The 11,904-nt window shown below is 50.5% G+C and overlaps 1 protein-coding gene across 1 annotated transcript; it reads right to left on the reverse strand.

The window, feature by feature from the left end:
• Positions 1-3,059: 3,059 nt before the first annotated feature.
• On the reverse strand, positions 3,060-4,754 carry LOC125427741 (zinc finger protein RFP-like). The gene is made up of 2 exons (XM_048487296.1): positions 4,333-4,754; positions 3,060-3,128 (listed from the first exon to the last, which is right to left on the reverse strand). The coding sequence occupies exons 1-2, from the start codon at positions 4,744-4,746 to the stop codon at positions 3,060-3,062; spliced, it is 483 nt and encodes a 160-aa protein (XP_048343253.1). The 5' UTR covers positions 4,747-4,754.
• Positions 4,755-11,904: the final 7,150 nt, after the last annotated feature.

Raw genomic sequence — 11,904 nt, forward strand, 5'->3', positions numbered from 1 at the left:
TTGGGGGACGTTATAAAGAACTTCAACAGAAAGCCAAATATTTATTTATTACATGCAGTGGTGGGATCCAAAAATTTTAGTAACAGGTTCCCATGGTGGTGGGATTCAAACTGTGGCGTAGCGCCAATGGGCTGGGCGGGGCACGATGGGGGCATGGCCAGGCATTCTGGGGGCAGGGCATTCCTGGGCGGGGCTGTGGCAAGGACGCAGCCACTGCGCCAGTCCTTGGGCGGGAAATAAATGCACGCAGGTGCAGGTTGCCACGCACGTCGTTGCGCCTCCTGCTAGACTGCTTCAAGTTCTGCGCGCTACTGCTGAGAGGAGGGGCGTAACTAAGGCAAAAATCACGTGGCAAAATCACCAATTAGTAACCCCCTCTCGGCACACACAAATAATGAGTAACCTACTCTCGGGAACCTGTGAGAACCTGCTGGATCCCACCTCTGATTACATGCATGCTTAATTGTAGAAGATGCCAATGGACAACTTTGGAAAGTAATCATTTACAACTTGTTCTTAAGCTTACAGCCTGCATGTGAAATAACCAAGAGAAATGACAGGATAGCACAGTACTATTTTATACAATCGTAATAACTGAGTCCCGTGGAACTTACAGCAACCCTTCAGAGGGGTTTCAGGGCGAGAGATGAGCAGAAGTGATTTGCCATCATCGTCTTTGTAGCAACCCTGATCTTCCTTGAGGGCCTCCCATCTAAGTACTGACCACGGCTAACCCTGCTTAGCTTCCAAACTTTGACAAGCTTATACCAGTCTGGGCTATTCAGGCTGCTGATGAAGGCAAAAAACCAGGGGCGTAACGAGGCAGCCCTGGGCAAACTGTAGCCCTGGGCAAAACCTGAGTTGGATGCCCCCCCCCCCCCATGGGCGGCCACTCCACCATGACCAATTTTTTTTTGCACCAGGACATTGGTGCATGCAGGGGGTGCATTTTTAGACATATCAGTACCAACATTTCAGTGTATCATTAGGAGACTGTCCTTATGCTACCCCCCAAGTTTGGTGAGGTTTTGTTCAAGGAGTCCAAAGTTATGGACTCCCAAAGGAGGTGCCCCATCCCCCATTGTTTCCAATGGGAGCTAATAGGAGATGGGGGCTACAGTTTTGAGGGTCCATAACTTTGGCCTCCCTGAACCAAACTGCAACAAACCTTGGGGGTGCCATCATGACAGTCTCCAGATGATACCCTTGGTGCTGATACATCCAAGAATGCCCTCCCTGCAAGAACATCCTAAAATTTGCCCAAGAATCTTTGTTCTGGATTGAGTTTTCTGCATTGCTGTCAATGGGGGTTGCAGGCTGGGGGGGGCACATTTTTGAAGGCACAGTCTCAAAACTTTCAGGGTCTCATCAGGAGACTGCCCTAATGATTCTCCTCAAGTTTGGTGCAGTTTGGTTCAGGGGGGCCAAAGTTATGGACCCTCAAAACTGTAGCCCCCATCTCCTATTAGCTCCCATTGCAAACAATGGGGGATAGGGGCACCCCCTTTGGGAGTCCATAACTTTGGACTCCCTGAACCAAACTTCACCAAACTTGGGTGGTTGCATAAGGACAGTCTCTTCATGATACGCTGAAAATTTGGTGCCGCTAGCCTAAAAATCGTGCCCCCTGCAGGCCAAAAATGGAAAACCACTAAAAATACCCAAAAACGAACCCAGCATTTTGATGCCCCCCACAAGGTGATGCCCTGGGCAGCTGCTCACCTTGCCCAATGGGCATTATGCCAGTGCAAAAAACAAATCCCACAACAAATACTTGGGTGTCACCCTTTTGAGTACTGATTTTAGAATGGTTAACTTAGGCTTTGCACATTCAGCGAATTGCTGGCATCTGTTGGCATTGGCAGTTCTTCTAGGCTGAGGTTGTCTGCCTGCCCACATTTCTATGCATCTGAGGAAGTGAGTTCTGACTCATCAAAGCTCAGGCTGAAACAAATTTAGTCTTTCCACAGCTCCCGGACTACTGAGTAATTTTATTGCAATGGACTGAGAAGAGCTTGGATTTATACCCGGCACATGAGCGCCAAAGGGGCTTATAAACTCCTTTCGTTCCTCTCCCAATGATGAAAGCCAAGAAACGCGTCACACACTTATACGGAGGTTGGTCTTAAACAATGAAATATATAATATATGATTTCTTTTCAATAATTCAACAATTCATGAAATATAAAGGAATAACATTCAAAAATAAGAAGACCATATCCATGGTTCAGCCAACTAAGAAATAGGTCTTTTTTGCACCCGGTAATATAATCACAAAATTTTTTATATGTAGAATCCAAAGTTCATTGTCCAATTCATAGTCTTATTCATAAATTAAATCCACAGTAATAACTTATACAGTTAATCAAAATGAGTCTCTCAAACGCCTCACGTGTTTCAAAGCGTTTTCGTTGATGTCTTCCTCAGGAGAAGAACAATTTCATTCATTTTCTTTCTCACATTTCTTAGCTGCCATATAGATTTTTTGTCTTTCCTCAGAGCTGACCTAAACCCAAATGCGGCTAGAGAAAGAATAGCCTCTGCTTTTTGCAGTTCTCTTAACTTTGCCCATCACCTCCCTCTTAAAGGCACAGATCTCATCATACCCAGTACTTGCAAGATAAAGGTCTATGTTAATGCTCTTTAAATTGCAGTTATATCAATATAACTGTGATTTCTGTTATATTATAGTCCAGGGGTCAGCAACCCGCGACTCCGGAGCCTCATGTGGCTCTTTCAGCCTTATACTGCGGCTCCACGTGGCCTGGAGGTCGGAGGGTAGCGTGGGCGTGTCCCTCCAGAGCAGCGCTGGAAGGAAAGATGAGTGGAGGGGCTGAACTGGAGGCGACTCCGTGCGTGAGGGTGCCACTTTTCGCGTCCCCTCCACTCACCTCTTCTTCCAGCGCTGCTCTGCTTCTTCCCACGCTGCCCTCCTATCCCTGGAGGTCAGAGGGTAGCATGGGCGTGTCCCTCCAGAGCAGCCACCATCCCCCCTCTGCCATCCCCGCAGCTGCCATCCCCCTCTGCCCCACAGAGCAGGCGGTTGCCTGCTCCGTGGGTCAGAAGGGGTTTCCCTGCCTCCTGCAGCGTGAGAGGTGGTGGCACGAGGCAGGCCCTACAGAGCAGCACTTGAAGGAAGAGTGAGAGGAGGGGCCAAACCGGAGGTTACCTCTCCGGCTCAGTAGATCTTCAGGTCCGTGGAAAACGGGTCCAAATGGCTCTTTGCGCACGCACGCACGCACGCACACGCACACACACATCCTGACTTTCAAATGCAATAAAAGTCAGCAGTTTTGCACTGATACTCTTTTACGTTGATATATCAGTATAATAAATAACAAAAATTGAAGTAATAACAAATTTGAAAAGGGGGAAGGGAAGAGGCGTGCATCGAAGTGGGATGGGAGGGGATGGTATTGGGCAGAGGGAAGATGTCCGAGGCAAGACTGTGCTCACTGACAAATCTCCCCTGCTCTGGCAGCAAAGAAAAGTAAAGTTGCGCTTAAAGTGGTGCCTCTTGGTACGGAGAGAACAAAAATTGAAAGCGGGCCTCGGGGAAATACACCCGCACAAGAAATCTTGCTGCAGCAGATGTTCACCCCTGCTGCGCAGCAGACTCCTGGTACATAATGGGCTTGTGGATGTTATGGTTGAAAATGTCAGAATAGCCCTCATGTTGTAGTGGCTGAGAGTGTTGGAACAGTATTTGGGAGACCCAGGTTTGAATCCCCTCTTGTGCCATGGAAGCTTGTTGGGTTACCTTGGGACTGTCAAACTCTCTCTGAGTTACCTCACAGGGCTTTTGTGAGGATAAAGTGGAACAAAAGAGAACTTTGGGTTCCCATTGGGAAAAGATGGGGGTGGGGTATAAATGAATGAAATAATTAATTAGATAGAAGAGAAGAAGAAGAAGAGTTTGGATTTATATCCCCCCTTTCTCTCCTGTAGGAGACTCAAAGGGGCTTACAATCTCCTTGCCCTTCCCCCCTCACAACAAACACCCTGTGAGGTGGGTGGGGCTGAGAGAGCTCCGAAAAGCTTTGACTAGCCCAAGGTCACCCAGCTGGCGTGTGTGGGAGTGCACAGTCTAATCTGAATTCCCCAGATAAGCCTCCACATCTCAAGCGGCAGAGCTGGGAATCAAACCTGGTTCCTCCAGATCAGAGTGCACCTGCTCTTAGATAAACGAATGAAATAAGGAAGCAGAGAGACGCCTGACCCTGTCTGCATAGCTTCATTCTGAGCTTCATTCCTTGGTCACTCTCTACAACATGACACAACAAAACTGGCCTTCATAGAACTGGATTCCCATCCCTGCCAGGGCTTTCTTACCTTGAACTCTTGGGACGCCTCCTCCACAGGTAGAACGCTGTGATTGTGGTGGCTCTTTGACCGGTCACACACCACACAGATGGGGGCTTCGTCGTCCTTGCAGAAGAGTTTCAAGGGTTCCCGGTGCCTCTCGCACATTTCCTGATTTCCTCCTTCTCTTTCTCCCTCCTGGTGCTTCTTGATGATTTCTACCATGCCTGCCAGGGGTCGGTTGGGCTTGAAGTTCCTCTTCTGAACCGTTTCTCTGCACTGAGGGCAGGAAGCAGCCTTGTTAGATTCCCCCCAGCATTGGGCGAGGCAGGCTTGGCAGAAATTGTGCCCACAGTCCAGGGTGACTGGATTTTTGAAGTATTCGAGGCAGAGGGGACATTTTGCGTGGCTGCAGAACTCCTCGACGAGACGCGTGGTCGCCATGGCTGCCAACCCTGGAGGGTATGAACAGCCTTAGTTTCCTTTCGAATTTCAAACGGTGACTGGGTGTTTCCTTTCCAGCCCAGCGTTGCATCACATTTTTGAAGAAGTCCCTCGCTGTGGAAAAAAACCAATCTTTACCTTCAGGAAACCTTGCGAAGATTACACTTAGTGTCTGACAGAGAACATAAGAGAGTCTGGTTGTGGCGTTTCCCCTCCCTGTGCGAGGCCCCCGGGCGATGGTGCCTTCCCTCCCTCCCTTTCCTGGGGGCTTTCTCCCCCAGAGATGTTCTCTTCCAATTGGCCCAAGGGGCCAAGAAACAATTTAGCCCACAGGGCGCCTGGTGTTGAAGGCGGCCCGCCCTGCTTCCCCCGTTCTCCCTTCCCAACACCCCGTTGTGGCTGCCTTAGGTCCTGTTGCAGTTACTCCACTGCCCCTGGGACCTGGCTCTCTACAGACTTGCTCAGCCCAGTTCCTTCACTGGGATCTGACTCTGGTCCGGCCCGGCTGCGGGGGCGGGATTCCCCGACGGCCCCTCCGGGGAGGTCACGGACGGCTCTGCCGCTGCCGCGGGAGCGGCCGGAGTCCCGGTCGCCGGCTGGGCACTGCCGGCGCCCGGACAGTGGTCTTTCCCTTTCACGAGTTTAGCATACCCATGTGGTGCTCTAGCGTCGGTTGTAAGCAAAGATAGTTTGTCTCAGCACAGCAGAAAACATGTGTTCCTTCATTTATACCCCGCCAGCCTCTTCAGTGGGGGCCCAAAGCTGCTTATATGCTGCCCCCTTCTCCAATTTATCCTTACAACAGCCCTGTGAGGTGGGTTGGCCTGAGAATATGTGTCTGGCCTAAGATTACCCAGCAAGCTTCCACGGTACCCTTAGCCATACGAGCATGATTGTTTCAAGCACCACTCCCTACATCTGCAGCACAGGGACAATATTTAACCATTGGTAACTGCTCCTAATGCAGTGATGGCGAACCTTTTCGAGACCGAGTGCCCAAATTGCAACCCAAAACCCACTTATTTATCGCAAAGTGCCAACACGGCAATTTAACCTGAATACTGAGGTTTTGTTTGGAAAAAACGGTTGGCTCCGAGGTGTGTGTTACTCGGAAGTAAGCTTGGTGGTAGTCGGTGGCTTTGTTTTGAAGCAACCGTGCAACTCTTCCAACGGGTGAATCACAACCCTAGGAGGGTTTACTCAGAAGCAAGCCCCATTGCCAGCAACCGAGCTTACTCTCAGATAAAGGATTGCACTTTAGTTCTTCGCATGAAAATCAGTGGGGTTTGACAGTGATTAACAGGGTTACCTACACTGCTTCCCCAAAACTAGGTCTTAGGTTTAATGCTAATAATTGAGCCCAGTGGCCCAGGCCAGCCTAGATGTGTGTGGGGAGGGGAAGGGTGACTCTGTGCGTGCCCTAACTCTGGCACCCGTGTCATAGGTTCGCCACCACTGTCCTAATGCAATCTTTTGCTCCCCTGCTATCCTTATGCAGGATAGTTTTGAATTATTTTTTTAAACAAACCAACCCTGATGTTTTTCCCATATAAGAAAGAAAAAAACAACATGAACTGTTTGTTTTAATAGTTGGGTGGGAAAGGATTGCCAAAACACACTGCGATGATAATGCCCCGTTTTTATTTTCTACGCTGTCTCTTAGGAGCAGCAGTCGCTGTTGCTGCTCAAACAAGAGATTGTGAAGGATTTTTAAAAATCGCACAGGAAATTTGACCTGTGCCCACACACTAAAAAATGTCCACAGTTATTTTTTTAAGGCAACGCTTTTATGTTTCATTGATTCTTCCTCCACTTTTGCCATGAGGTGTGAATGCAAGTTGTTTTAGAAAAGCAGCACAATTATAGCCCCTTGTTTGACTGTCATCTAATGCAGAGAAAAAAGCATCGGAGCGGCGCCTGCTTTCAGGGTGGTGGAAACACAGATGAGGGCTTGGATTCTTCTCTAGATTCCACAGGTCCATGACCAAATTCCCACTGAAAATTTAATCTAGATACAACCAAGTTTCAAAAGAATCGGCACCTTTTCATCCAGGTTCCAACATCCTCTCTGCAGCATGGTTCTAGTGAAGACGTCTAGGCCTGCCCTTTGGGGGTGTGCCTGCTGTCAGGGGTGCAATTGTTAAGCTAGCAGCACCAAAATTTCAGAGTATCTTTAGGACCCTCCTGATGATACCACCCAGGTTTGGTGAAGTTTTGGTTCATGGGGGCCAAAGTTATGGACCCTCAAATTAGCCCCCCTCTCCTATTAGCTCCCATTGGAAACAATGGGGGATGGGGGCACCCCCGTTTGGGAGTCCATAGCTTTGGATTCTCTGGACCAAACTTCACAACTGGGTGGTATCAGTGGGCGACTCTGCTGATGATACCACCCAGGTTTGGTGAAGTTTGGTTCATGGGGGCCAAAGTTATGGACCCTCAAATGTATAGCCCCCTTCTCCTATTAGCTCCCATTGGAAACAATGGGGGATGGGGGAACCCCCGTTTGGGAGTCCATAGCTTTGGATTCCCTGGACCAAACTTCATAACTGGGTGGTATCAGTGGGCGACTCTGCTGATGAAACCACCCAGGTTTGGTGAAGTTTGGTTCATGGGGGCCAAAGTTATAGACCCTCAAATGTGTAGCCCCCCTCTCCTATTAGCTCCCATTGGAAACAATGGGGGATGGGGGCACCCCCTTTGGGAGTCCATAGCTTTGGATTCTCTGGACCAAACTTCACAACTGGGTGGTATTATTGGGCGACTCTGCTGATGATACCACCCAGGTTTGTTGAAGTTTGGTTCACGGGGCCAAAGTTATGGACCCTCAAATGTGTAGCCCCCATCTCCTATTAGCTTCAATTGGAGTGTTTTTTTTAAAGGTGCATATACAAACAGGTCCAGGAAAATCCCGTGATTAAGGGAGGGGAGCGCCAGAAACGAGACTGATCTGTTTTCTGTGGTTCGGCTGTGAGGAGATCGTGAGGAAACCTAGATATTTCAGGTGACTATCCCAGGATTAATCACCAGTGGGAAATCGCCCCATGAAAAGAAAGAAGGATCCTCTCTCCAGCAAATAAGGCTGCACTGGGTGCATGCCTAGGAGACAGAAAATTGCCCCCTGGCCCCTCCCATTTTCCTTGCAACCCTGCCCCCCGTGGCGCCCTCGCCCCCTTCCCACATTTACCTTACTTCCTTTTCTTTTTCTAGTACTTTTTCAGGCTGAAAAAAGTGGCTTATTTACAGTTCAGGCTCAAAATTGGCCTGAGAAAGTACACTTCCCAGGAGACCTTGGGGCTCACAAGGTCTCCTGGGAAGTATAGTTCCTCAGGCAGTTTTTAGCCTGATCTATGAAGAGGCCGCTTTTTTCAGCCTGAAAAAGTACTAGAAAAAGAAAAGGAAGTAAGGTAAATGTGGGAAGGGGGGGCGCCGCGGGGAGTATGGGGGGTCATGGGGGCGGGGCGGAAAAAACACACTGCGCAGTTTGGCCCAGCTACTCCTCTGTCATACTGGCAGCAGTTCCTCAGGGTCTCAGTCAGAAGATTTTCACAACACTTGCCATTTGGCCCTTTGAACTGGAGATGCCAGGAATTGAACCTGAGACCTTCTGCACACCAAACAGAGATTGTACTACTGGGCTACAGACCTTACCCATTTCCTCCTTGCCATCCCTGAAAAGACCTAACCTTGTTACCAACTGAGACTGATCAACTGGCCACTAAGTGGACACTGAGAACCATGTTGATCATGGTAGATGAGGCAAACTATACATTCTTTACTTCATTATTTGCTCCGGCTGACATATTATGCATAATACACCAGTCGGCTTTGCCAATCTAACCAGTGTGCATGTGGTTGTTACAACTGGGAGCCTAAAAAAACTCTTGGTGCACATAAATCATATTTAAGAACAGACTGAAGTATAACACATATTTGTCTGTAAGTCTTACTGCAGCAATTCACTTGTCAGCAGTGGCGAAGCCACCAGGGGACAGGGGTGTGCGCAACGCACTGGGCGCACTGATTCTGGTCACGTGGGGGGTGGAAAAATGTCCCCGCGGCGCCCCCCCGCCCTTCCACAGCACACACCCCCACGGTGCACCCCCCACTTACTTTTAGGAATGGAACATCCCAGAGAAGAAGCCTGCCTGTGTTGCCTGGGCCTGGTGGGAACCACATTTCCCAGGGTGCACTCTGGCCTAGCTACGCCTCTGCTTGTCAGTTCTCCTCACTCCCCCTTCAGTCTTGGCAATCAGGTTATGAAGATGAGAAATCCCTTCACAAATTCAAGTGGCTGAAATTTCTTCCAGCCTGGTCTTGAATTTTTCCTCCAAATCTTTCAGCTGGACTAGGTGAAGGTGCTCTTTTTGCTCAAGGAAGTGATGCATTTGCTTAAACAAAGGTCTGTTGCATACTTGCATTCTGCCTCACAGCTGGCATTCCTTTCCTTCGCTGTAGATTTTCCTCTGTGCGTTGTTGATTCTGCTCTTTCTGGAACCACTGCGGGGCAGAGCACAGAAGCCACTGCAAGGCTGAGCTGGTTTCCAAATGCCGGCAAAACACAATCTTTCCTGTTGCTTCGCTTTTCCCAGCAAAGCAAATCAGCTAAACAGGAAGTGTAATTCTTTATCTGGGTTTTGTTGCTCCTTCCTGCCTTCCCCAGCTCACCCAATAGCAGTTTTCCCACCATTTCAGAGTGGTCAGAAGGGCTTTTGTGTGTGTGTGTGTGTGTGTGTGTGTGTGTTTTAAACACACTGTTGGTCTGATGTTGCAGCAAGGGAGGGGATATAGAGTTTGCAGGAAAACAACAAGACATGCAGGATTTAAACTTTTTCCTCCATTTGGCTGGCAGGAATACTTTAGAAAAAAAGGACTCTAAGAAGCAGGTAGTGTAGGCAGAAGGATCTCTGCTAATGTGGTGCATTTATTGTGTATGTGTGTATAGAACAAAAGACTCTGCTCCTGCCCTATTATCTCTGTGATTTAGCTTGTTCCCACTTGATGGAGCTCTTGCTTCAGTTTCTAGTTCTTGTGGCTAATTCTGATGGTTGTAAGAGGTTGCCTTTCTTACCAATAAAAGCTGTTGTTACGGACCAGCTTGTCTCTGCTGAATGAATCTGAGAACTGGGTATGTACTCTGGCCCAATTTCTTGTGTCAACAGAAAACCATGGGAAAACCCCATTGCAAAGCAAACAACTGGGAGGCAAGCAGTAAGTAACTCTCCAATTCTAACATGTCTGGATAAGACATACAGAAATGGATGAATGTCAGAGGGGCAACAGGAGAGCCCTGAACTCTTCATTTATCTAGAGACTGGTCCTTGGTTATATTAGTGTGGCGCCTCCCCTGACCGCCCGTCCCCCTGGGGCGAGTGTGCCGTCCTTCCTCCGTTTACCTGGGGGTTGTCCTCCCCAGCCAAGATCTTAAACTGCCTCGGCCACAGGGTGCCTCAGCCCTAGGTTGGGACCCAACAGAAGTCCCCCAGCTTGTTCCCCAGCACAGCTGGCCTACAGGACTCTCCCACTCCCTGCCCTCCTGGGCTACACCGTCCTCTTTCCCTGCCTCTACACAGCTCTCTCCTCCACCCTCAGCCAACGCCCCTGAGCTTCCTTTCCCACCCCCTTATATACCCTTCCTCCCCTCATCTCCCTGCCTCGTCCCAGCTGCCATCCCCCCTGATCAGGCTCAGCTGAGACTGGGCGAGCCCGGCTGGGCTCAGAGCCCCGCCCTCGCAGTCCCTCGGCCTGGCGCATTTGTGGTGGCGGATCGGCTGATCGCCCGGCTGAAGGATCGGTAGGTCGATGTATCGAAATGGCGTCCGGTCCGGGTTGCCGTGTTGGGGCGGCAGCATCCAGTCAGGGTGGGGAGGCAGCGGATTGGCCCGGCAGCGCATCATCCCCTCTCCGGCCATGGACGGCGCCGCGCTGGGGCTCATGCCCGGACAATTAGCAAGGTGCATGCACCAGTCGCGGAGCTACAAGGGGCAGGGGTGCGCGCTGTGCACCGGGCACACAACTGGGGGTGCAGAAAATCACCCCAGGCCCCTCCCCCAGCGGCATCCCCCCACCCCCTTCCCACATTTACCTTAGTTCCTTTCCTTTTTCTTGAGCTTTTTCAGGCTGCAAAAGGCCCGTTCGCAGTAAAAACGTCCTGAGGAACTACAGCCTTGGGGCTCACAAGGTCTCCTGGGAAGTCTCCGGGCTGAATGGCCATGTTCTAGCAGCATTCTCTCCTGACGTTTGGCCTGCATCTGATCCTCTGAAGATGCCAGCCACAGATGCAGCGAAATGTCAGAATGCTGCCATGCTGCCCGGAAACCACACGGCACCCCAGTGATTCTGGCCGTGAAAGCCCTCGACAATACAAATCAGGATTTCAGCCAGTCTTTCTGGGCAGTAATCCAGCACCTCAAGAAGAAATGCTGCATGGATACACATGAGTTTTTTAAAAAGGCATCTTTGCACTGAAGACATTTTCCACTTATAGATCTAATCGCTGTTCATGTAACTATAGTGAAATGTCAGCAGACCTCCACTAACAAGGGGCTCAGGAAACTTGAAAGAGATTGCTAGGTTAAGCTAAGGTGACCAGCCGTCCCGCTTTTGGCGGGACACTCACGCTTTTCCGCAATGTGTCCCGCGGGGTTTTAAAATTGTCCCGATTAGGCAATGCGCTCCTGCGGCCACGTGCGCCTCCTGCGCTGCCGCACTGCCTTCTGGGGCGCTTCCCTGTTTCCTGACCGGGGAGCGCCGCAAAAGGCAGTGTGCTCCTGCGGCCACGTGCGCCTCCTGCGCTGCCGCACTGCCTTCTGGGGCGCTTCCCTGTTTCCTGACTGGGGAGCGCCACAAAAGGCAGTGCGCTCCTGCGGCCGCGTGCGCCTCCTGCGCTGCCGCACTGCCTTCTGGGGCGCTTCCCTGTTTCCTGACTGGGGAGCGCCACAAAAGGCAGTGTGCTCCTGCGGCCGCGTGCGCCTCCTGCGCTGCCGCACTGCCTTCTGGGGCGCTTTCCTGTTTCCTGACTGGGGAGCGCCGCAAAAGGCAGTGTGCTCCTGCGGCCGCGCCCCGCGTTACAGGAGTAAAAATCTGGTCACCTTAGGTTAAGCCACAACTTGGTCAGCATAAAGCAGCACTGAGGACTGGAAGAACCACTTCTGACTTGCG

The sequence above is a fragment of the Sphaerodactylus townsendi genome, linkage group LG03 (assembly GCF_021028975.2).
Source record: "Sphaerodactylus townsendi isolate TG3544 linkage group LG03, MPM_Stown_v2.3, whole genome shotgun sequence".
NCBI classification, from domain to species: Eukaryota; Metazoa; Chordata; class Lepidosauria; order Squamata; family Sphaerodactylidae; genus Sphaerodactylus; species Sphaerodactylus townsendi.

Excerpts from the sequence above, each read along its gene's own strand:
- LOC125427741 (XM_048487296.1), bottom strand. The coding sequence starts at position 4,746 with ATGGCGACCACGCGTCTCGTCGAGGAGTTCTGCAGCCACGCAAAATGT. Across the intron at positions 3,129-4,332 it reads AGGCGTCCCAAGAGTTCAAG|TGCTGCTCTGTAGGGCCTGC; the intron begins GTAAGAAAGCCC and ends TCTTCCTTCAAG.